At 42.2% G+C, this 27,027-nt stretch overlaps 1 protein-coding gene across 4 annotated transcripts in view; it reads right to left on the bottom strand.

Annotated features, from left to right (window-relative positions):
* Window positions 1-10,536: 10,536 nt before the first annotated feature.
* man2c1 (mannosidase, alpha, class 2C, member 1) overlaps window positions 10,537-27,027 on the bottom strand; it is a 106,276-nt gene continuing 89,785 nt past the window's right edge. For 2 of the 4 annotated variants that reach the window (XM_065002831.1, XM_065002833.1), the window contains 3 exons: window positions 11,464-11,612; window positions 11,018-11,121; window positions 10,537-10,851 (listed from right to left, as the gene is read on the bottom strand). In XM_065002831.1, the coding sequence (XP_064858903.1) occupies window positions 10,737-10,851; window positions 11,018-11,121; window positions 11,464-11,612 (368 nt within the window). In that variant the 3' untranslated portion in view covers window positions 10,537-10,736. Of the gene's footprint in view, window positions 10,852-11,017; window positions 11,122-11,463; window positions 11,613-27,027 lie in introns of those variants that run through there. The other 2 variants (XM_065002832.1, XR_010459385.1) reach the window with 2 other exon arrangements.

The raw sequence follows: 27,027 nt of genomic DNA, 5'->3' as shown, positions 1-27,027 counted from the left end.
TTAACCCTGGGGGGGCACCGGGCGCTGATTAGAGATATCAATGTTTAACCCTGGGGGGGCACCGGGCGCTGATTAGAGATATCAATGTTTAACCCTGGGGGCACCGGGCGCTGATTAGAGATATACTGTTTTAAAACCATTGATTTAATTCCAAAATATTTTAGTACAAACTTTTTTAAAGACATGTTAGAATTAATTACCAACTTGTACTAATATTTAAACATGCATCATTAGTGTTTTATGTAAAAACATTGGAGGCCGAGGCGCTGATTAGACATACCATTGTAGGAAAGACTATAAAATAATACGTTTTTTTTTCCAGACATTACATTTCTCTGCGACCCTGGCGTGAGAGAAAAGACAGCTTCCCCTTTCGATATTGTGTATTCTATAATAATTTAAGGTCCATAAATATTTGAACTAATAGTGTATATCTCTAACTAATAGGGTAACTCCCCGTTATCATGGTTAATTGATAGGTGTTCCATTCTGTGGACTGATCTAGACTATGTTGAAATAATCTAAATGAATGCAGCGACCACTTCATTACAAACTATAGATGCATTTGACTGGGGGGTAGACCATTTTGTTTTATAATACAATGTTTAACCCTAGGCTGTTGGTCTTTGAGGTCCGTTATGTCAATTTGCCTTTATACATCTCATTGACCGCTGTCAACTTCAGTTGAGCTACAATCAAATCAAATCAATTTTATTTATATGTTTACATCCTGATATCTCAAAGTGCTGTACAGAAACCCAGCCTAAAACCCCAAACAGCATAGCAATGCAGGTGTAGAAGCACGGTGGCTAGGAAAAACTCCCTAGAAAGGCCAAAACTTAGGAAGAAACCTAGAGAGGAACCAGGCTATGAGGGGAAGAAACCTAGAGAGGAACCAGGCTATGAGGGGAAGAAACCTAGAGAGGAACCAGGCTATGAGGGGAAGAAACCTAGATAGAGAGGTGTAGAAGCACAATATCATTAGGCGTCAGAGTTATCATGCCCCGTGTCGGGGTTTGTACAGAGTAAATCCGCTCTTTGCTCCCCACTTACCTGGGTAATAATCTCCAAGCTGCTCTAAACGTTGATGTTTTTGTTGTCTCTGGGTTCATCTCTAGACTGGTGAATGAGGCCTGTTACAACTTTCTGACAAAACCTTTAAAGGTAGTTTGTGAAACCATTCAGTCGTGGATGTATGTAAAAACATATTTAACACGTATTGCAGGTTACAGAAGCCTCCTGTTGTACTATGAATCCCCACTTCATCCCTGTTAGATCTTGATGTGTTGGCTCTCTATGTACGTACATGTTTATAATCCACATAGTGGGAATATTGTTTTCCATAAAGTTAATAACCCCCCCCCCTAAACCGAAATATGAAATTACAGCTTCCCCTATCGTTAAAGCGTGAGATACATTTTTAAAACCAGTGATTTAGTTCAAAATATTTAGTACCTACATTTTAAGTTATAATCCAAAATGTTTACTATTTCTTACAGATAAAGGGTCCGTTTCGAATTCACCAACTCAAAGACGCTTGCCCGCTCCATCATAACTCCGTAAGTTTTCCCTCCCTGTGTAGATCAAACGTCCTGCCTGTAAATCCTGGGTACATCATTAATGAATAAGATGTGTAGAAAACTGTTTAGCCATAGTTAAAGGCCTTTCATAAAGAGCCTGTCATGATTGCATGTGCCTCGTGTTTAACACGTATTGCTTGTTACAGAATACTACTGTTGTACATTTAATATCCACTAGCAGATTTCGCTGCATTTGCACAAATTCTGTCCTGTTACTGTGGTCTTTTTAAAAGTCAATAAATATGTGTGTAAAGTGGCCATGTTTGTTTCACTGTATATTTGTTTAAGCCCTCCTAGAAACACCTAATTTCATCCCACAGCGTTAATTAATAAGCTGTGTAGAAGCTGTTTAGCCATAAGTAAAGGCCTTTCATAAAGAGGCTGTCATGATAAACCTGAATCTGAAATGACCTTTAGGATCTTTTCTTTGGGGCTCTAATCTCCCCAGGTGTACATGCCCTGAAAATCCTTAGGCTGGAGCCATCTGGAAGCTCTGTGCCTGTACATATAAAGAGAACTCAATAGGAAACTAGGCTGAGAAACATTATTTAGATGTCTGTTTAAAGCCTGAAATGGAGACAATGCCAGGGGACCTTGTTTCTAACACACACACACCACACACACACACACACACACATTCCTGCTTCATAGATAACAACCATAAGGACAATAAAACTGGGGGTGGGGGGCCATACTCTTTCAAAAGTTCAAACACATAACCCCCCCAGTTCAACCAGGTCCCTAGACATCAATCACCATGACAACTTCAAAGGATGCAATATAGATATAAAATAACACACCCTCTAACACGTGACCACAGGAACAGGATGGCCTGGCCAGAGGCCCATATTTGGACATGTACACGTCATCATGGACACAGGGTCAAAAATCAACATTTTGACCCGTGCCGTCTACTTTATTCTCTCTCTAACTGCCTGTAGCTCAGGACCGAAATCTAACTGCCTGTAGGTCAGGACCCAAATCTAACTGCCTGTAGCTCAGGACCCAAATCTAACTGCCTGTAGCTCAGGACCCAAATCTAACTGCCTGTAGCTCAGGACCCAAATCTAACTGCCTGTAGCTCAGGACCGAAATCTAACTGCCTGTAGCTCAGGACCCAAATCTAACTGCCTGTAGCTCTCTAACTGCCTGTAGCTCAGACCCAAATCTAACTGGACCCAGGAAATCTAACTGCCTGTAGCTCAGGACCCAAATCTAACTGCCTGTAGCTCAGGACCCAAATCTCTAACTGCCTGTAGCTCAGGACCCAAATCTAACTGCCTGTAGCTCAGGACCTCTAACTGCCTGTAGGAAATCTAACTGCCCCAAATCTAACTGCCTGTAGGTCAGGACAGAAATCCAAATCTAACTGCCTGTAGCTCAGGACCCAAATCTAACTGCCTGTGTCAGGACCCAAATCTAACTGCCTGTAGCTCAGGACCCAAATCTAACTGCCTGTAGCTCAGGACCCAAATCTAACTGCCTGTAGCTCAGGACCCAAATCTAACTGCCTGTAGCTCAGGACCCAAATCTAACTGCCTGTAGCTCAGGACCTGAAGTAAGGATATGGATATTCTTGATGCCATTTGAAAGGAAACACTTTGAAGTTTGTGGAAATGTGAAATTAATGTAGGAGAATATAACACATTAGATCTGGTGAAAGATAATACAAAAATAAAAAAATCATGCTTTTTCCCCCCCCCAGTCTTTGAAATGCTATTTGATTTAGGAATTAGGCACAATTTAGATTTTGGCCACTAGATGGCAGCAGTGTATGTGCCACGTTTTAGACTGATCTAATGAACCATTGCATTTCTGTTCAAAATGTTGTATCAAGTCTGCCCAAATATGCCTAACTGGTTTATTAATACATTTTCAAGTTCATAATTGTGCCACTCTCCTCAAACAACAGCATGGTATTCTTTCACTGTAATAGCTACTGTAAATTAGACAGTGCAGTTAGACTAACAAGAATTTAAGCTTTCTGCCAAAATCAGATATGTCTATGTCCTGGGAAATGTTCTTGTTACTTACAACCTCATGCTAATCACGTTAGCTCAACCGTCGCGGGGGGTGGGGGGGGGGGGGCCGATCCTGTAGAGGTTAATGCAAATGTCACTGAAATATGAACACATTTGAATCATTGTAAATGTTTAGACTTTGGGAGTACTTTTTTTTAGTGTTGCTGACAAGACGCCGATCATGTGACAGGTTTACAAATCAAATGCCCACTGGACCGCGAAAAACAAGTTCACCTTTACTGTCATTTAGATTCGTTTGTTGTTAGATTACATACTGTAGCTACCTCAACCAATGTCTGTCATTTCACAACAATTGCTAGCTAGCAGGCTCAGTTAAATACACATCCACCTAGATACAGCCACGGCTCATAGTCACGTCATGAGATTTGTAAATGAAAGAGGAATATAATACTATGAATCGAAAGGAGTTTCCCATCTCCCCACTTCTGGCACAGCACAGACCTTATCCAGATGGTGGGACAAAGGCATTTCCTCACAAACCAGCTAACTTTCTTTGTTGTTACTTTTAAGGTTGGAACCAACATGCAGCACCTCTAGCAGGAAGAGAAGCAAGAACCATTCCTCTCCCAGCTCAGGGACCAGTTACACTATTCACAGCCCTGTGTAATGTTCAATGTAAGAGAGACCAGAAAGCTCAGGGACCAGTTACACTATTCACAGCCCTGTGTAATGTTCAATGTAAGAGAGACCAGAAAGCTCAGGGACCAGTTACACTATTCACAGCCCTGTGTAATGTTCAATGTAAGAGAGACCAGAACCATTCCTCTCCCAGCTCAGGGACCAGCTACACTATTCACAGCCCTGTGTAATGTTCAATGTAAGAGATACCAGAACCATTCCTCTCCCAGCTCAGGGACCAGCTACACTATTCACAGCCCTGTGTAATGTTCAATGTAAGAGAGACCAGAAAGCTCAGGGACCAGCTACACTATTCACAGCCCTGTGTAATGTTCAATGTAAGAGAGACCAGAACCATTCCTCTCCCAGCTCGGGGACCAGCTACACTATTCACAGCCCCGTGTAATGTTCAATGTAAGAGAGACCAGAACCATTCATCTCCCAGCTCGGGGACCAGCTACACTATTCACAGCCCTGTGTAATGTTCAATGTAAGAGAGACCAGAAAGCTCAGGGACCAGCTACACTATTCACAGCCCTGTGTAATGTTCAATGTAAGAGAGACCAGAAAGCTCAGGGACCAGCTACACTATTCACAGCCCTGTGTAATGTTCAATGTAAGAGAGACCAGAACCATTCCTCTCCCAGCTCAGGGACCAGCTACACTATTCACAGCCCTGTGTAATGTTCAATGTAAGAGAGACCAGAAAGCTCAGGGACCAGTTACACTATTCACAGCCCTGTGTAATGTTCAATGTAAGAGAGACCAGAAAGCTCAGGGACCAGTTACACTATTCACAGCCCTGTGTAATGTTCAATGTAAGAGAGACCAGAACCATTCCTCTCCCAGCTCAGGGACCAGCTACACTATTCACAGCCCTGTGTAATGTTCAATGTAAGAGAGACCAGAACCATTCCTCTCCCAGCTCGGGGACCAGCTACACTATTCACAGCCCCGTGTAATGTTCAATGTAAGAGAGACCAGAACCATTCATCTCCCAGCTCGGGGACCAGCTACACTATTCACAGCCCTGTGTAATGTTCAATGTAAGAGAGACCAGAAAGCTCAGGGACCAGCTACACTATTCACAGCCCTGTGTAATGTTCAATGTAAGAGAGACCAGAAAGCTCAGGGACCAGCTACACTATTCACAGCCCTGTGTAATGTTCAATGTAAGAGAGACCAGAACCATTCCTCTCCCAGCTCAGGGACCAGCTACACTATTCACAGCCCTGTGTAACTATTCACAGCCCTCACAGTGTAATGTTCAATGTAAGAGAGACCAGAACCATTCATCTCCCAGCTCGGGGACCAGCTACACTATTCACAGCCCTGTGTAATGTTCAATGTAAGAGAGACCAGAACCATTCCTCTCCCAGCTCGGGGACCAGCTACACTATTCACAGCCCTGTGTAATGTTCAATGTAAGAGAGACCAGAACCATTCCTCTCCCAGCTCGGGGACCAGCTACACTATTCACAGCCCCGTGTAATGTTCAATGTAAGAGAGACCAGAACCATTCATCTCCCAGCTCGGGGACCAGCTACACTATTCACAGCCCTGTGTAATGTTCAATGTAAGAGAGACCAGAAAGCTCGGGGTCCAGCTACACTATTCACAGCCCTGTGTAATGTTCAATGTAAGAGAGACCAGAAAGCTCGGGGTCCAGCTACACTATTCACAGCCCTGTGTAATGTTCAATGTAAGAGAGACCAGAACCATTCCTCTCCCAGCTCGGGGACCAGCTACACTATTCACAGCCCCGTGTAATGTTCAATGTAAGAGAGACCAGAACCATTCATCTCCCAGCTCGGGGACCAGCTACACTATTCACAGCCCTGTGTAATGTTCAATGTAAGAGATACCAGAACCATTCCTCTCCCAGCTCGGGGTCCAGCTACACTATTCACAGCCCTGTGTAATGTTCAATGTAAGAGAGACCAGAAAGCTCGGGGTCCAGCTACACTATTCACAGCCCTGTGTAATGTTCAATGTAAGAGAGACCAGAACCATTCCTCTCCCAGCTCGGGGACCAGCTACACTATTCACAGCCCCGTGTAATGTTCAATGTAAGAGAGACCAGAACCATTCATCTCCCAGCTCGGGGACCAGCTACACTATTCATAGCCCTGTGTAATGTTCAATGTAAGAGAGACCAGAAAGCTCGGGGTCCAGCTACACTATTCACAGCCCTGTGTAATGTTCAATGTAAGAGAGACCAGAAAGCTCAGGGACCAGCTACACTATTCACAGCCCTGTGTAATGTTCAATGTAAGAGAGACCAGAAAGCTCGGGGACCAGCTACACTATTCACAGCCCTGTGTAATGTTCAATGTAAGAGAGACCAGAACCATTCCTCTTCCAGCTCGGGGTCCAGCTACACTATTCACAGCCCTGTGTAATGTTCAATGTAAGAGAGACCAGAACCATTCATCTCCCAGCTCGGGGACCAGCTACACTATTCACAGCCCTGTGTAATGTTCAATGTAAGAGAGACCAGAACCATTCATCTCCCAGCTCGGGGACCAGCTACACTATTCACAGCCCTGTGTAATGTTCAATGTAAGAGAGACCAGAACCATTCCTCTCCCAGCTCGGGGACCAGCTACACTATTCACAGCCCCGTGTAATGTTCAATGTAAGAGAGACCAGAACCATTCATCTCCCAGCTCGGGGACCAGCTACACTATTCACAGCCCTGTGTAATGTTCAATGTAAGAGAGACCAGAAAGCTCGGGGTCCAGCTACACTATTCACAGCCCTGTGTAATGTTCAATGTAAGAGAGACCAGAAAGCTCGGGGTCCAGCTACACTATTCACAGCCCTGTGTAATGTTCAATGTAAGAGATACCAGAACCATTCCTCTCCCAGCTCGGGGACCAGCTACACTATTCACAGCCCTGTGTAATGTTCAATGTAAGAGATACCAGAACCATTCCTCTCCCAGCTCGGGGTCCAGCTACACTATTCACAGCCCTGTGTAATGTTCAATGTAAGAGATACCAGAACCATTCCTCTCCCAGCTCGGGGACCAGCTACACTATTCACAGCCCTAATGGACTTTATAATTACATTGCTGGACTTTATGAAACGTAATGTTTTTGTATTGTTTTAAAAATGTACAAATTAAAGAAAATGTATGGTTTAAACATAATGTTTATTTGTTTTAGCTGTTAGTGATAATTCCCTAAGTTTACACAATTAAGCCTTTATGAATGACCGAAGGTGTCTGATTTTAAACTAAGTAGAGCATCATGTGATAGTCTTTATAGATCTTATGAATGACCAAAGGTGTTCTCACCCCAAACTAAGTAGAGCATCATGTGATAGTCTTTATAGATCTTATGAATGACCGAAGGTGTTCTCACCCCAAATTAAGTATTACAGGACACGACATAAAGTGTCAAAAGGTTATTAACGTTCTGATGGTTTATGAAAGTTCTCTGAGGATCCACAGGTTACTGTAGGGTGTGTTTATTTAAATGGGTTGAAGGACCTGTGTGTGGTGTGTGTGTATTTAAATGGGTTGAAGGACCTGTGTGTGTGTGTGTATTTAAATGGGTTGAAGGACCTGTGTGTGTGTGTGTATTTAAATCACAACCAAGATGATTTGGAGTAGTTCAACCTGAGGGTTTTCATCAAGGTTAGGGGCTTTTCATCAAGGTTAGGGGCTTTTCATCAAGGTTAGGGGTTTTCATCAAGGTTAGGGGTTTTCATCAAGGTTAGGGGTTTTCATCAAGGTTAGGGGCTTCATCAAGGTTAGGGGTTTTCATCAAGGTTAGGGGCTTTCATCAAGGTTAGGGGCTTTTCATCAAGGTTAGGGGCTTTTCATCAAGGTTAGGGGTTTTCATCAAGGTTAGGGGTTTTCATCAAGGTTAGGGGTTTTCATCAAGGTTAGGGGCTTTCATCAAGGTTAGGGGCTTTTCATCAAGGTTAGGGGTTTTCATCAAGGTTAGGGGCTTTTCATCAAGGTTAGGGGCTTTTCATCAAGGTTAGGGGCTTTCATCAAGGTTAGGGGCTTTCATTTACATTTAAGTCATTTAGCAGACGCTCTTATCCAGAGCGACTTTCATCAAGGTTAGGGGTTTTCATCAAGGTTAGGGGTTTTCATCAAGGTTAGGGGTTTTCATCAAGGTTAGGGGCTTTCATCAAGGTTAGGGGCTTTCATCAAGGTTAGGGGCTTCATCAAGGTTAGGGGTTTTCATCAAGGTTAGGGGCTTTCATCAAGGTTAGGGGCTTTCATCAAGGTTAGGGGCTTTCATCAAGGTTAGGGGCTTTCATCAAGGTTAGGGGCTTTTCATCAAGGTTAGGGGCTTTTCATCAAGGTTAGGGGCTTTTCATCAAGGTTAGGGGTTTTCATCAAGGTTAGGGGTTTTCATCAAGGTTAGGGGCTTCATCAAGGTTAGGGGCTTCATCAAGGTTAGGGGTTTTCATCAAGGTTAGGGGCTTCATCAAGGTTAGGGGCTTTTCATCAAGGTTAGGGGTTTTCATCAAGGTTAGGGGCTTTCATCAAGGTTAGGGGCTTTTCATCAAGGTTAGGGGCTTTTCATCAAGGTTAGGGGCTTTTCATCAAGGTTAGGGGTTTTCATCAAGGTTAGGGGTTTTCATCAAGGTTAGGGGTTTTCATCAAGGTTAGGGGCTTTCATCAAGGTTAGGGGTTTTCATCAAGGTTAGGGGCTTAATCAAGGTTAGGGGCTTTTCATCAAGGTTAGGGGTTTTCATCAAGGTTAGGGGCTTTCATCAAGGTTAGGGGCTTTCATCAAGGTTAGGGGTTTTCATCAAGGTTAGGGGCTTTCATCAAGGTTAGGGGCTTTCATCAAGGTTAGGGGCTTTTCATCAAGGTTAGGGGCTTTTCATCAAGGTTAGGGGTTTTCATCAAGGTTAGGGGTTTTCATCAAGGTTAGGGGCTTCATCAAGGTTAGGGGCTTCATCAAGGTTAGGGGTTTTCATCAAGGTTAGGGCTTCATCAAGGTTAGGGGCTTTTCATCAAGGTTAGGGGTTTTCATCAAGGTTAGGGCTTTTCAGGGGCTTTTCAAGGTTAGGGCTTTTCATCAAGGTTAGGGGTTTTCATCAAGGTTAGGGGTTTTCATCAAGGTTAGGGGTTTTCATCAAGGTTAGGGCTTTCATCAAGGTTAGGGGCTTTCATCAAGGTTAGGGCTTCATCAAGGTTAGGGTTTTCATCAAGGTTAGGGGCTTTCATCAAGGTTAGGGGCTTTCATCAAGGTTAGGGGTTTTCATCAAGGTTAGGGGCTTTCATCAAGGTTAGGGGCTTTCATCAAGGTTAGGGGCTTTTCATCAAGGTTAGGGGCTTTTCATCAAGGTTAGGGGCTTTTCATCAAGGTTAGGGGTTTTCATCAAGGTTAGGGGTTTTCATCAAGGTTAGGGGCTTCATCAAGGTTAGGGGTTTTCATCAAGGTTAGGGGCTTCATCAAGGTTAGGGGCTTTTCATCAAGGTTAGGGGTTTTCATCAAGGTTAGTGTTTCTGTAGGTTGGGGGCTTTCATCAAGGTTAGTGTTTCTTTAAGTTGGGGGCTTTCATCAAGGTTAGTGTTTCTGTAGGTTGGGGGCTTTCATCAAGGTTAGTGTTTCTGTAGGTTGGGGGCTTTCATCAAGGTTAGTGTTTCTTTAAGTTGGGGGCTTTCATCAAGGTGTTTCTGTAGGTTGGGGGCTTTCATCAAGGTGTTTCTTAGTGTAGCGTCGTCTCCAGGTTATTGAACACACAGCATATATATCAGCCTGGGATATCAACCAATCAGAGTTCACCTTTATTGTCATTTAGATTAGTTTGTTGAGATTACATACTGTAAAGATCAACCCATCAGAGTTCATCTTAGTGGGAGTGACCTTACAGAGTAAAGATCAACCAATCAGAGTTCATCTTAGTGGGAGTGACCTTACTGAGTAAAGATCAACCAATCAGAGTTCATCTTAGTGGGAGTGACCTTACAGAGTAAAGATCAACCAATCAGAGTTCATCTTAGTGGGAGTGACCTTACAGAGTAAAGATCAACCAATCAGAGTTCATCTTAGTGAGAGTGACCTTACTGAGTAAAGATCAACCAATCAGAGTTCATCTTAGTGAGAGTGACCTTACTGAGTAAAGATCAACCAATCAGAGTTCATCTTAGTGGGAGTGACCGTATTTGTCATCATCACCACTAACAGTCAAAAAAGTTATTATAGCTAAAAACTTCCCATTTTCCACAATGGATCTCTATAAAATGAGAATTTAAACGTAACCTTTGATGCGTTGGTGTACCAGACGTTCATAACGTCACTTTAGAGAACAACATGTCAGCCTTTTATAAAGCTTGTTTTTATTATATTCCACAGTGGTCGATGACACATTTATGAAACCTTTTGAAAGCATGACATACACAGTTATAGATGATATATAACACATTTATGCAGTGCTTATGAAGGCATAATGAAGCCTTTATAGGCTGAACGTAATTTACAGGGGAAAAATTACATTCAGACCAGCCCCCAAACCATTTTTACTTCAGGTACAGTAGAAGGGACACAATCTGGAAAGGACTGAAGCTGATAGAGATTCCGGAGGCTGTGATTGGTGCAGGGCGAGAGGGATCCACTCGTTCCAGTAGATCACAGCTGAGGAGAGGACGAATGAGAAGAGGGTTCAGTGGTTGAAAACAGCAGCAGGGTGTAGAGACTTAGTTACGCAAACATGAAGACGCCTCAGTGACGGAGAGGGGAGGTTTAGTACAACCGTCTAAAGCCCCTTCACAACCCTAACTGAAGGCACTGTAGAACTCACTGCCAAGCCTCTGCGATGGGGAAGCCTGTCGCGAGGTACACACTGACACTACTGCCATGTGACTCATAGAGCCGTACTACCAGACCATCCTTCCTGTCCTCCGCCTGTCGGGAGAGGAGGAAAAAAAAGGAACAGTGGAGTTGATTTCGCATTCAAATACATTGGAAATGTCATGATGGAAACCCGTCAGGAAATACAACAATTAGCAATGAAACAAGCAATTCAATCCAAAAAGGTGCTGAACATCAAGTACTACAGTAAAGCCGGGCCCCATCTGTCATCATCAGCCGTTCAGTCAGCTAGTCAGCATCGACACTAGTTGGTACCCTCCCAGGGAAACGGGCCCCTTGTCTAACCTCATCCCACCTACTATGACACAGCACATCATTTATTTACAGGCAGTGTTGGGAAAGAACGAAAGGGTTATTTCCTGGCAGGATACCCACCTGCTTGACGGTCTCCAGGATGACGGCTGCAGCGCTGACAGAGAAGGCGCTCCAGGCTACAGTGTGGGAGCCGGGGGCGTGGTCGATCAGCCTCAGAGGGTTGTTGAGGTTGTAGGCCCACTGGATGACTGACGCTTCCTGGAAGGTTCCTGTAGGGCAGCGGTTAGAGAGTTAGGCCAGTAACCGAAAGGTCGCTGGTTTGAAGACCCAAGACGACAAGGTGAACAATCTGCCTGTGCCCTTGAGCAAGGCACTTAATGCTAATTTGCTCCAGGGTGCTGTACTATGACTGACCCTGTAAAACAACATCTATCATACTACTGACCCTGTAAAACAACACCTGTCATACTACTATGACTGACCCTGTAAAACAACACTTATCATACTACTATGACTGACCCTGTAAAACAACACTGATCATACTACTATGACTGACCCTGTAGAACAACACCTATCATACTACTATGACTGACCCTGTACAACAACACCTATCATACTACTATGACTGACCCTGTACAACAACACCTATCATACTACTATGACTGACCCTGTACAACAACACCTATCATACTACTATGACTGACCCTGTACAACAACACCTATCGTACTACTGACCCTGTAAACAACACCTATCATACTACTATGACTGACCCTGTAAAACAACACCTATCATACTACTATGACTGACCCTGTACAACAACACCTATCATACTACTATGACTGACCCTGTACAACAACACCTATCATACTACTATGACTGACCCTGTACAACAACACCTATCGTACTACTGACCCTGTAAACAACACCTATCATACTACTATGACTGACCCTGTACAACAACACCTATCATACTACTATGACTGACCCTGTACAACAACACCTATCATACTACTATGACTGACCCTGTACAACAACACCTATCATACTACTATGACTGACCCTGTACAACAACACCTATCATACTACTATGACTGACCCTGTACAACAACACCTATCATACTACTATGACTGACCCTGTAAAACAACATCTATCATACTACTATGACTGACCCTGTACAACAACACCTATCATACTACTATGACTGACCCTGTACAACAACACCTATCATACTACTATGACTGACCCTGTAAAACAACATCTATCATACTACTATGACTGACCCTGTATCATACTACTATGACTGACCCTGTAAACAACACCTATCATACTACTATGACTGACCCTGTAAAACAACACCTATCATACTACTATGACTGACCCTGTAAAACAACACCTATCATACTACTATGACTGACCCTGTAAAACAACACCTATCACACTACTGGGACTGTAAAACAACACCTATCATACTACTATGACTGACCCTGTAAAACAACACCTATCATACTACTATGACTGACCCTGTATCATACTACTATGACTGACCCTGTAAAACAACACCTATCATACTACTATGACTGACCCTGTAAAACAACACCTATCATACTACTATGACTGACCCTGTAAAACAACACCTATCATACTACTATGACTGACCCTGTACAACAACACCTATCACACTACTATGACCCTGTACAACAACACCTATCACACTACTATGACTGACCCTGTAAAACAACACCTATCATACTACTATGACTGACCCTGTACAACAACACCTATCATACTACTATGACTGACCCTGTACAACAACACCTATCATACTACTATGACTGACCCTGTAAAACAACACCTATCATACTACTATGACTGACCCTGTAAAACAACACCTATCATACTACTATGACTGACCCTGTACAACAACACCTATCATACTACTATGACTGACCCTGTAAAACAACACCTATCATACTACTATGACTGACCCTGTACAACAACACCTATCATACTACTATGACTGACCCTGTAAACAACACCTATCATACTACTATGACTGACCCTGTACAACAACACCTATCATACTACTATGACTGACCCTGTAAAACAACACCTATCATACTACTATGACTGACCCTGTAAAACAACACCTATCATACTACTATGACTGACCCTGTAAACAACACCTATCATACTACTATGACTGACCCTGTAAAACAACACCTATCACACTACTATGACTGACCCTGTGAAACAACACCTATCATACTACTATGACTGACCCTGTAAAACAACACCTATCACACTACTGGGACTGTAAAACAACACCTATCATACTACTATGTCTGACCCTGTAAAACAACACCTATCACACTACTATGACTGACCCTGTGAAACAACACCTATCATACTACTATGACTGACCCTGTAAAACAACACCTATCACACTACTGGGACTGTAAAACAACACCTATCACACTACTATGACTGACCCTGTAAAACAACACCTATCATACTACTATGACTGACCCTGTAAAACAACACCTATCATACTACTATGACTGACCCTGTACAACAACACCTATCATACTACTATGACTGACCCTGTAATACAACACCTATCATACTACACCTGATCAAACAACACCTATCATACTACTGACTGACCCTGTAAAACAACACCTATCATACTACTATGACTGACCCTGTAAAACAACACCTATCATACTACTATGACTGACCCTGTAAAACAACACCTATCATACTACTATGACTGACCCTGTACAACAACACCTATCATACTCATGACTGACCCTAAAACAACACTACTATGACTGACCCTGTAAAACAACACCTATCATACTACTATGACTGACCCTGTAAAACAACACCTATCATACTACTATGACTGACCCTGTAAAACAACACCTATCATACTACTATGACTGACCCTGTAAAATAACACCTATCATACTACTATGACTGACCCTGTAAAATAACACCTATCATACTACTATGACCCTGTAAAACAACACCTATCATACTACTATGACTGACCCTGTACAACAACACCTATCATACTACTATGACTGACCCTGTAAAACAACACCTATCATACTACTATGACTGACCCTGTAAAACAACACCTATCATACTACTATGACTGACCCTGTACAACAACACCTATCATACTACTATGACTGACCCTGTACAACAACATCTATCATACTACTATGACTGACCCTGTAAAACAACACCTATCATACTACTATGACTGACCCTGTATCATACTACTATGACTGACCCTGTAAAACAACACCTATCATACTACTATGACTGACCCTGTAAAACAACACCTATCACACTACTATGACCCTGTAAAACAACACCTATCATACTACTATGACTGACCCTGTAAAACAACACCTATCATACTACTATGACTGACCCTGTAAAACAACACCTATCATACTACTATGACTGACCCTGTAAAACAACACCTATCATACTACTATGACTGACCCTGTAAAACAACACCTGTCATACTACTATGACTGACCCTGTACAACAACACCTATCATACTACTGACCCTGTACAACAACACCTATCATACTACTATGACTGACCCTGATCATACTACTATGACTGACCCTGTACAACAACACCTATCATACTACTGACCCTGTACAACAACACCTATCATACTACTATGACTGACCCTGTAAAACAACACCTATCATACTACTATGACTGACCCTGTACAACAACACCTACCATACTACTATGACTGACCCTGTACAACAACACCTATCACACTACTGGGACTGTAAAACAACACCTACCATACTACTATGACTGACCCTGTATAACAACACCTATCATACTACTATGACTGACCCTGTATAACAACACCTATCATACTACTGACCCTGTAAAACAACACCTATCATACTACTATGACTGACCCTGTACAACAACACCTATCATACTACTATGACTGACCCTGTAAAACAACACCTATCATACTACTATGACTGACCCTGTAAAACAACATCTATCATACTACTATGACTGACCCTGTACAACAACACCTATCATACTACTATGACTGACCCTGTAAAACAACACCTATCATACTACTATGACTGACCCTGTAAAACAACACCTATCATACTACTATGACTGACCCTGTAAAACAACACCTATCATACTACTATGACTGACCCTGTACAACAACACCTATCATACTACTATGACTGACCCTGTAGAATAACACCTATCATACTACTATGACTGACCCTGTAAAACAACACCTATCATACTACTATGACTGACCCTGTAAAACAACACCTATCATACTACTATGACTGACCCTGTACAACAACACCTATCACACTACTATGACTGACCCTGTAAAACAACACCTATCATACTACTATGACCCTGTAAAACAACATCTATCATACTACTCTGACCCTGTAAAACAACATCTATCATACTACTATGACTGACCCTGTAAAACAACATCTATCATACTATCATACTACTATGACTGACCCTGTAAAACAACATCTATCATACTACTGACCCTGTAAAACAACACCTGTCATACTATCATACTACTATGACTGACCCTGTAAAACAACATCTATCATACTACTGACCCTGTAAAACAACACCTGTCATACTATCATACTACTATGACGGACCCTGTAAAACAACACCGATCATACTATCATACTACTATGACTGACCCTGTACAACAACATCTATCATACTACTATGACTGACCCTGTAAAACAACATCTATCATACTACTGACCCTGTAAAACAACACCTATCATACTACTATGACTGACCCTGTACAACAACATCTATCATACTACTATGACTGACCCTGTAAAACAACACCTATCATACTACTATGACCCTGTAGAACAACACCTATCATACTACTATGACTGACCCTGTACAACACCTATCATACTACTATGACCCTGTAAAACAACACCTATCATACTACTATGACTGACCCTGTAAAACAACACCTATCATACTACTGGGACTGACCCTGTAAAACAACACCTATCATACTACTATGACTGACCCTGTAAAACAACACCTATCATACTACTACTGACCCTGTAGAACAACACCTATCATACTATTATGACTGACCCTGTAAAACAACACCTATCATACTACTATGACTGACCCTGTAAAACAACACCTATCATACTACTATGACTGACCCTGTAAAACAACACATTACACTGCACCTATTCAGTGTGTGACATATAGTTTATTATGTGGTTTGCAACAGCAGCCACATTTAAAATATTGTAAGACTGATTCCTGACTTATTCAAGGGGCTTGCGAAGCGAAGAGTCCCCACTTTAAATCTTCCACATACTTCCTATGAGGTGGAACTTGCAAAAATCGTACTATTATTACTCTGCACGCTTCTCGTCTCACACTGTTTGAGATAGAATCGTCATTCAAACTTTTAAATGTGCAGACTGGTCTGGAATAGTGTGCTTGCATACAACCTTTTGATACAATTGACACTTTTCCGTTTCATGTGTCTTTCCGTTTCATGTGTCTTTCCGCTTCATTTGTCTTTCATTTGTCTTTCCGTTTCATTTGTCTTTCATGTGTCTTTCCGTTTCATTTGTCTTTCATGTGTCTTTCCGTTTCATTTGTCTTTCATGTGTCTTTCCGTTTCATTTGTCTTTCATGTGTCTTTCCGTTTCATGTGTCTTTCCGTTTCATTTGTCTTTCATGTGTCTTTCCGTTTCATTTGTCTTTCATGTGTCTTTCCGTTTCATGTGTCTTTCCGTTTCATGTGTCTTTCCGTTTCATTTGTCTTTCCGTTTCATTTGTCTTTCATGTGTCTTTCCGTTTCATGTGTCTTTCCGTTTCATTTGTCTTTCATGTGTCTTTCCGTTTCATGTGTCTTTCCGTTTGTGTCTTTCCGTTTCATTTGTCTTTCCGTCTTTCATTTGTCTTTCCGTTTCATGTGTCTTTCCGTTTCATTTGTCTTTCTTTCATTTGTCTTTTTCCGTTTCATGTGTCTTTCCGTTTCATGTGTCTTTCCGTTTCATTTGTCTTTCCGTTTCATTTGTCTTTCATGTGTCTTTCCGTTTCATTTGTCTTTCCGTTTCATTTGTCTTTCCGTTTCATGTGTCTTTCCGTTTCATTTGTCTTTCATTCATGTGTCTTTCCGTTTCATGTGTCTTTCCGTTTCATTTGTCTTTCATTGTCATTTGTCTTTCATGTGTCTTTCGTTTCGTTTCATGTGTCTTTCGTTTCATGTGTCTTTCCGTTTCATGTGTCTTTCTTTCATGTCTTTCATGTGTCTTTCCGTTTCATGTGTCTTTCCGTTTCATGTGTCTTTCCGTTTCATGTGTCTTTCCGTTTCATGTGTCTTTCCGTTTCATGTGTCTTTCATGTGTCTTTCCGTTTCATGTGTCTTTCCGTTTCATGTGTCTTTCATGTGTCTTTCCGTTTCATGTGTCTTTCCGTTTCATGTGTCTTTCCGTTTCATGTGTCTTTCCGTTTCATGTGTCTTTCCGTTTCATTTGTCTTTCCGTTTCATTTGTCTTTCCGTTTCATGTGTCTTTCCGTTTCATGTGTCTTTCATGTGTCTTTCCGTTTCATGTGTCTTTCCGTTTCATGTGTCTTTCCGTTTCATTTGTCTTTCATGTGTCTTTCCGTTTCATGTGTCTTTCCGTTTCATCTGTCTTTCATGTGTCTTTCCGTTTCATTTGTCTTTCCGTTTCATGTGTCTTTCCGTTTCATTTGTCTTTCATGTGTCTTTCCGTTTCATGTGTCTTTCCGTTTCATGTGTCTTTCCATTTCATGTGTCTTTCCATTTCATGTGTCTTTCCGTTTCATGCGTCTTTCCGTTTCATTTGTCTTTCATGTGTCTTTCCGTTTCATGTGTCTTTCCGTTTCATGTGTCTTTCCGTTTCATGTGTCTTTCCGTTTCATTTGTCTTTCCGTTTCATTTGTCTTTCCGTTTCATGTGTCTTTCCGTTTCATGTGTCTTTCATGTGTCTTTCCGTTTCATGTGTCTTTCCGTTTCATGTGTCTTTCCGTTTCATTTGTCTTTCATGTGTCTTTCCGTTTCATGTGTCTTTCATGTGTCTTTCCGTTTCATCTGTCTTTCATGTGTCTTTCCGTTTCATTTGTCTTTCCGTTTCATGTGTCTTTCCGTTTCATTTGTCTTTCATGTGTCTTTCCGTTTCATGTGTCTTTCCATTTCATGTGTCTTTCCGTTTCATGCGTCTTTCCGTTTCATTTGTCTTTCATGTGTCTTTCCGTTTCATGTGTCTTTCCGTTTCATCTGTCTTTCATGTGTCTTTCCGTTTCATGTGTCTTTCCGTTTCATTTGTCTTTCCGTTTCATTTGTCTTTCCGTTTCATGTGTCTTTCCGTTTCATGTGTCTTTCCGTTTCATGTGTCTTTCATGTGTCTTTCCGTTTCATGTGTCTTTCCGTTTCATGTGTCTTTCCGTTTCATTTGTCTTTCCGTTTCATGTGTCTTTCCGTTTCATGTGTCTTTCCGTTTCATGTGTCTTTCATGTGTCTTTCCGTTTCATTTGTCTTTCATGTGTCTTTCCGTTTCATGTGTCTTTCCGTTTCATGTGTCTTTCCGTTTCATGTGTTTTTCCGTTTCATGTGTCTTTCATGTGTCTTTCCGTTTCATCTGTCTTTCATGTGTCTTTCCGTTTCATGTGTCTTTCCGTTTCATGTGTCTTTCCGTTTCATTTGTCTTTCATGTGTCTTTCCGTTTCATGTGTCTTTCCGTTTCATGTGTCTTTCCGTTTCATGTGTCTTTCCGTTTCATGTGTCTTTCCGTTTCATTTGTCTTTCCGTTTCATTTGTCTTTCATGTGTCTTTCCGTTTCATGTGTCTTTCCGTTTCATGTGTCTTTCCGTTTCATTTGTCTTTCCGTTTCATTTGTCTTTCATGTGTCTTTCCGTTTCATGCGTCTTTCCGTTTCATTTGTCTTTCATGTGTCTTTCCGTTTCATGTGTCTTTCCGTTTCATCTGTCTTTCATGTGTCTTTCCGTTTCATGTGTCTTTCCGTTTCATGTGTCTTTCCGTTTCATGTGTCTTTCCGTTTCATGTGTCTTTCCGTCCATCTTGCACTTTAACGGGACTTTCTAAAGCTCCCCCATTGTGACATCATGACTTCCAACATTCACTGTATAAACAATGTAACAGCTATATATGGACCACTTTCCCAACAAGTTAGAGAAAACCCTTTGAGGTGTGACATATTGGTCTACATCCGAGATATTCAAATCTGGAATCGGAACAGAAATATCTTGTACAGAACGAACGATACAGCTGGTTTATTAACCCTCATCAACTTTGCCTCAATTTATGAAAACTGACATTTTGACCACTTTTCCCTGCAAGTGTTCATAGAGACCGTATTTTATCCTGTTAGCCATTTAGCAGTCTTATGGCCTGGGGATAGATGGCAGGAAGCTCGGCCCCAGTGATGTCCTGGGCTGTCCTCACCACCCTCTGATATAGAGATCCTGGATGACAGGGAGCCTGGGTCCCAGTGATGTACTGGGCTGTCCTCACCACCCTCTGATATAGAGGTTCTGGATGGCAGGGAGCCTGGCCCCAGTGATGTACTGGGCTGTCCTCACCACCCTCTGATATAGAGGTCCTGGATGACAGGGAGCTGGGCCCCAGTGATGTACTGGGCTGTCCTCACCACCCTCTGTAGTGCCAACTACTGAACCACATAACTACTGACCAAAATCACACTACTGACCACAATCACTGACCACAAGCACATAACTACTGACCACAATCAAGGCTATATGATAAATGATGGTTTCACCAACAAAATGTTTTTTTTTGCCACTACATAAGACAGCATGATATTTTAGTATATTGATGACAATAAATCAAATTAATTTGCTAAATAAATCATATTATTCAATAGTTTCAATACCATGTTAAGATAATGAAATGCATTCTGGGATTCATTGTGCAAATACTCTCCAAAGTTGTTTCTGTCATCGTTTTATGCAACAGTTGAGCTAGTTATCAAGAGACAACGGCCGGGAAAAAGAGAAAGAGAGAGAAAGTCGAGAATATAAAATTACGGATTTTTAAAAAATCAGCAACGTATCAACACAAGAGTGGAGCCCAAAAGAACAAGGCCAAAAATGAGAAAGCAAAGGAGTTCATCAAAATCAGTTGAATTAGATTCCTTTTTCAAATGCAGTTCAAGTGCAGCGGACTGACCAGAAGAGGATGTAGGTTTATCATCGCCAGCAGCACCGCTTTTAGCGGGTCAAGTGAGCCAAGGCCAAGCTGTTCCATCGTGCCAGAAGAAGCAACTTTGACAGAGGAGGATACAGGTTGTCAGATATCGGAGGATACGACCCTAAGCACAAGTCAGGTCAGACATCCCCGGGCCGGGTGGGGAGGAAGAGGAGCAGGGACAGGCTAGAATCGTGGAGGCTGAGGAAACAGGTGGAAATGGAACCGACTGCTTTTTTTACCTATCCAACTGACAGGGGGCATTATGCAACAAATGTGGATGCAGAAGTTAAACGGCACGTTATTGCATTAGGCTCGTCTCCTACTGGCCCATTCCCATGACGAAAGGCGGTGTTTTACCAAGTCGTATTTCACCACTACAGCCAAGGCTGGAATCTAATTACCACGTGCATGGCTATGTTATTCAAACAAGCTAGATTGCGAGTATTTTGAGCTTGATACTTAGCTGTTCAGAGATCGGAGTGATCCATTCTTCTCTGATGAGTGGGGTGATTGCCGCCATCTAATATTCAAAATAGCATGTCATGAGACATCCCAGATTCACATGGGTGCCTGTTTGGTATATGAGCAATGGAAGCTCAAAGGCACCTTTGACGCAGAAATGGATAGAGGCGCGCGTAACGCAGAAAATCCCTGGCAACGGGTGTTAGAGCGCAGAGTTAATGTAACTCTCACACTTGCATCATGTACTTTGGTGTTCAGAGGGCACTGTGAAAAACTGGGGCAACAGTTGGACAGTCAACAGTGGGAATACTGTCAGTATAATAAAACTGGGGAAGGTCAACAGTGGGAATACTGTCAGTATAATAAAACTGGGGCAGGTCAACAGTGGGAATACTGTCAGTATAATAAAACTGGGGCAGGTCAACAGTGGGAATACTGTCAGTATAATAAAACTGGGGCAGGTCAACAGTGGGAATACTGTCAGTATAATAAAACTGGGGCAGGTCAACAGTGGGAATACTGTCAGTATAATAAAACTGGGGCAGGTCAACAGTGGGAATACTGTCAGTATAATAAAACTGGGGAAGGTCAACAGTGGGAATACTGTCAGTATAATAAAACTGGGGCAGGTCAACAGTGGGAATACTGTCAGTATAATAAAACTGGGGCAGGTCAACAGTGGGAATACTGTCAGTATAATAAAACTGGGGCAGGTCAACAGTGGGAATACTGTCAGTATAATAAAACTGGGGAAGGTCAACAGTGGGAATACTGTCAGTATAATAAAACTGGGGCAGGTCAACAGTGGGAATACTGTCAGTATAATAAAACTGGGGAAGGTCAACAGTGGGAATACTGTCAGTATAATAAAACTGGGGCAGGTCAACAGTGGGAATACTGTCAGTATAATAAAACTGGGGCAGGTCAACAGTGGGAATACTGTCAGTATAATAAAACTGGGGCAGGTCAACAGTGGGAATACTGTCAGTATAATAAAACTGGGGCAGGTCAACAGTGGGAATACTGTCAGTATAATAAAACTGGGGCAGGTCAACAGTGGGAATACTGTCAGTATAATAAAACTGGGGCAGGTCAACAGTGGGAATACTGTCAGTATAATAAAACTGGGGCAGGTCAACAGTGGGAATACTGTCAGTATAATAAAACTGGGGAAGGTCAACAGTGGGAATACTGTCAGTATAATAAAACTGGGGCAGGTCAACAGTGGGAATACTGTCAGTATAATAAAACTGGGGCAGGTCAACAGTGGGAATACTGTCAGTATAATAAAACTGGGGCAGGTCAACAGTGGGAATACTGTCAGTATAATAAAACTGGGGCAGGTCAACAGTGGGAATACTGTCAGTATAATAAAACTGGGGCAGGTCAACAGTGGGAATACTGTCAGTATAATAAAACTGGGGCAGGTCAACAGTGGGAATACTGTCAGTATAATAAAACTGGGGCAGGTCAACAGTGGGAATACTGTCAGTATAATAAAACTGGGGCAGGTCAACAGTGGGAATACTGTCAGTATAATAAAACTGGGGCAGGTCAACAGTGGGAATACTGTCAGTATAATAAAACTGGGGAGGTCAACAGTGGGAATACTGTCAGTATAATAAAACTGGGGCAGGTCAACAGTGGGAATACTGTCAGTATAATAAAACTGGGGAAGGTCAACAGTGGGAATACTGTCAGTATAATAAAACTGGGGCAGGTCAACAGTGGGAATACTGTCAGTATAATAAAACTGGGGCAGGTCAACAGTGGGAATACTGTCAGTATAATAAAACTGGGGCAGGTCAACAGTGGGAATACTGTCAGTATAATAAAACTGGGGCAGGTCAACAGTGGGAATACTGTCAGTATAATAAAACTGGGGCAGGTCAACAGTGGGAATACTGTCAGTATAATAAAACTGGGGAAGGTCAACAGTGGGAATACTGTCAGTATAATAAAACTGGGGCAGGTCAACAGTGGGAATACTGTCAGTATAATAAAACTGGGGCAGGTCAACAGTGGGAATACTGTCAGTATAATAAAACTGGGGAAGGTCAACAGTGGGAATACTGTCAGTATAATAAAACTGGGGCAGGTCAACAGTGGGAATACTGTCAGTATAATAAAACTGGGGCAGGTCAACAGTGGGAATACTGTCAGTATAATAAAACTGGGGCAGGTCAACAGTGGGAATACTGTCAGTATAATAAAACTGGGGAAGGTCAACAGTGGGAATACTGTCAGTATAATAAAACTGGGGCAGGTCAACAGTGGGAATACTGTCAGTATAATAAAACTGGGGCAGGTCAACAGTGGGAATACTGTCAGTATAATAAAACTGGGGCAGGCCAACAGTGGGAATACTGTCAGTATAATAAAACTGGGGCAGGTCAACAGTGGGAATACTGTCAGTATAATAAAACTGGGGCAGGTCAACAGTGGGAATACTGTCAGTATAATAAAACTGGGGCAGGTCAACAGTGGGAATACTGTCAGTATAATAAAACTGGGGCAGGTCAACAGTGGGAATACTGTCAGTATAATAAAACTGGGGCAGGTCAACAGTGGGAATACTGTCAGTATAATAAAACTGGGGCAGGTCAACAGTGGGAATACTGTCAGTATAATAAAACTGGGGCAGGTCAACAGTGGGAATACTGTCAGTATAATAAAACTGGGGCAGGTCAACAGTGGGAATACTGTCAGTATAATAAAACTGGGGCAGGTCAACAGTGGGAATACTGTCAGTATAATAAAACTGGGGAAGGTCAACAGTGGGAATACTGTCAGTATAATAAAACTGGGGCAGGTCAACAGTGGGAATACTGTCAGTATAATAAAACTGGGGAAGGTCAACAGTGGGAATACTGTCAGTATAATTGAACTGCTGTCAGGACCCAGTTCTGACGTAACTTTTAGAACGACCCACAGGATCCGTTAACTATCTCAGTCCTCAAAGCGAGTGAAATGTGACATTCAGAGAGATGCAGGATGAAGCCCCATTTTGTTCTGTTATTATGGGCACCGGACGTATCCAAATTAGACCAGTTCAGCCGAGTTTATCGCTATGTGAGAGTGATAAGGGATGCAAATAATGTCGCCACAGATCTGACCATCACAGAGTCGTTTCGGGATTTCTGGAGACACATCAGCAGCATGAGCTTCAACATAAAAGAGAATAACTGGATATTTCTAAATGTCCTGGGCAGCATAGAGAATAGCTGGATATTTCTAAATGTCCTGGGCAGCATAAAGGATAGCTGGATATTTCTAAATGTCCTGGGCAGCATAAAGGATAGCTGGATATTTCTAAATGTCCTGGGCAGCATAGAGAATAGCTGGATATTTCTAAATGTCCTGGGCAGCATAGAGAATAGCTGGATATTTCTAAATGTCCTGGGCAGCATAAAGGATAGCTGGATATTTCTAAATGTCCTGGGCAGCATAAAGGATAGCTGGATATTTCTAAATGTCCTGGGCAGCATAAAGGATAGCTGGATATTTCTAAATGTCCTGGGCAGCATAGAGAATAACTGGATATTTCTAAATGTCCTGGGCAGCATAGAGAATAACTGGATATTTCTAAATGTCCTGGGCAGCATAGAGAATAACTGGATATTTCTAAATGTCCTGGGCAGCATAGAGAATAACTGGATATTTCTAAATGTCCTGGGCAGCATAGAGAATAACTGGATATTTCTAAATGTCCTGGGCAGCATAGAGAATAACTGGATATTTCTAAATGTCCTGGGCAGCATAGAGAATAACTGGATATTTCTAAATGTCCTGGGCAGCATAGAGGATAACGGGCTGGATATTTCTAAAAAGACGCTTGCTGTTTATGTGCATTGCGCAGCGCACAATCTTAACCAGGCTCTCAACGACTCTGTCAAACATGTGCCAGAGACTAAACAGTTTCACGATACTGTTGAACTGTTATACACCTTCTCCGGGCATAAAGAGATGGTCAATGTTGAGTGGTATATTTGATTTCGCATCAGAAAAATTAAATGTAACTCTAGAACAACTATGTCCCACACGCGGGTCATCTAGGTCGGAGTCCCCTGAGATACAGATATGTGGACGTAATGAACGTCGTCTCCGAAATGCCACAGACGCAGACCTGCATAAAACATCCTGTCCGGAACCCGGTAGGATTTTGACAAGGACAAAGTCACTGCAAAGACCCTTGCCGACAAAAATGGAGAGCTCAGAACGCTTTTGAAGACACTCAGAGAAGGCGAGGCGTCATTTCGATGAGCGAAGACGAGCGACTGTCCGATGGGGAGAGTAGTTTTAGAGTAGTTTTAGAGTGGTTTTAGAGTCAACATCTTTAATGCCTTGACATCGTTATCCACCAGCTGTCTGGGAGAGTAGTTTTAGAGTAGTTTTAGAGTAGTTTTAGAGTCAACATCTTTAATGCCTTGACATCGTTATCCACCAGCTGTCTGGGAGAGTAGTTTTAGAGTAGTTTTAGAGTAGTTTTAGAGTCAACATCTTTAATGCCTTGACATCGTTATCCACCAGCTGTCTGGGAGAGTAGTTTTAGAGTAGTTTTAGAGTAGTTTTAGAGTAGTTTTAGAGTCAACATCTTTAATGCCTTGACATCGTTATCCACCAGCTGTATGGGAGAGTAGTTTTAGAGTAGTTTTAGAGTCAACATCTTTAATGCCTTGACATCGTTATCCACCAGCTGTCAAACACATTTAAAAGTCTGCGGGCAACATTGAGTCTGTTTGACTCCATCCATCCCACTACCCAACGCAGATGATGGTGCAGTCTATGAGAACGCCAGCCGGCTGGCTGAACATTACAGCAAAGATGTATCAGCAAGCTTCCCTGGACAATTACTCTCTTTCAGGGCCTGTTTTAAGAAGGAAATAGCAAAGCACACTACAGTGAGAGACCTGGCCAAGATGCTCATTGTGGATTACAATTCAGTCCCTGCTACATTTGGGGAAGTGGTTACAGCGATGCTCCTTTTTATGAGCCAGTGCCGAGCCTTTCCCAAACTGAAGATAATTAAAAACCTGAACAGCAGCATGGGACAGGAGAGACTGAGTGGGTCCATTGAAAACACCAGGGATTTGAATGCCATAGTCAACGACTTAGCAAGGCCCGTCGAATGCCAATCAAATGAGTGAGTATCAAATCAAAACAAAAGTCTTTATGAAGCCCTTCTTACATCAGCTGATATCTCAAAGTGCTGTACAGAAACCCAGCCTAAAACCCCAAACAGCAAGAAATGCAGGTGTAGAAGCACGGTGGCTAGGAAAAACTCCCTAGAAAGGCCAAAACCTAGGAAGAAACCTAGAGAGGAACCAGGCTATGTGGGGTGGCCAGTCCTCTTCTGGCTGTGCCGGGTGGAGATTATAACAGAACATGGCCAAGATGTTCAAATCTTCATAGATGACCAACAGGAGATTATAACAGAACATGGCCAAGATGTTCAAACGTTCATAGATGACCAAGCTTACATTGTTACAGGGCAGACTACCCAGACAGCCTATATAAATCAAGCTTTATTGAGATTCATTTGATCAATCTACGACTATGCTGTATCTGTCATAGGAAGCCATGTTCTGGTGCAGGGCCAATGAGCCATTTCATTGTCATCGTAGCCAATACGCTTAACTAGGCTTTAAGAATAATAGTAAGCACATACACATCATATACTGTTAAAAGGCATGCTGCCATCTAAGAAATCAGTTTGAATGCTTCATTGATTTGCTGGTGTTTTTGCTACAGGGCCTACAGATAATTTGAAATGGTAGGTCAGTTCTGCCTCTGTACATAACTACAGCGAGCATGTACTGGGTCATTAGCTGTGTTTCTGTCAAGAGATTGATCTATATATTACTGTTTTATAATATAGGCTATTGCCTATTATTTGCAGATAAAATAGGGTGTTTTTGACCGCT

This window comes from Oncorhynchus nerka, linkage group LG17, assembly GCF_034236695.1.
Source record: "Oncorhynchus nerka isolate Pitt River linkage group LG17, Oner_Uvic_2.0, whole genome shotgun sequence".
Taxonomy (NCBI): Eukaryota; Metazoa; Chordata; class Actinopteri; order Salmoniformes; family Salmonidae; genus Oncorhynchus; species Oncorhynchus nerka.
Note: the sequence above shows the minus strand (reverse complement) of the source record. Positions and strands in the feature narration are given on the sequence as shown.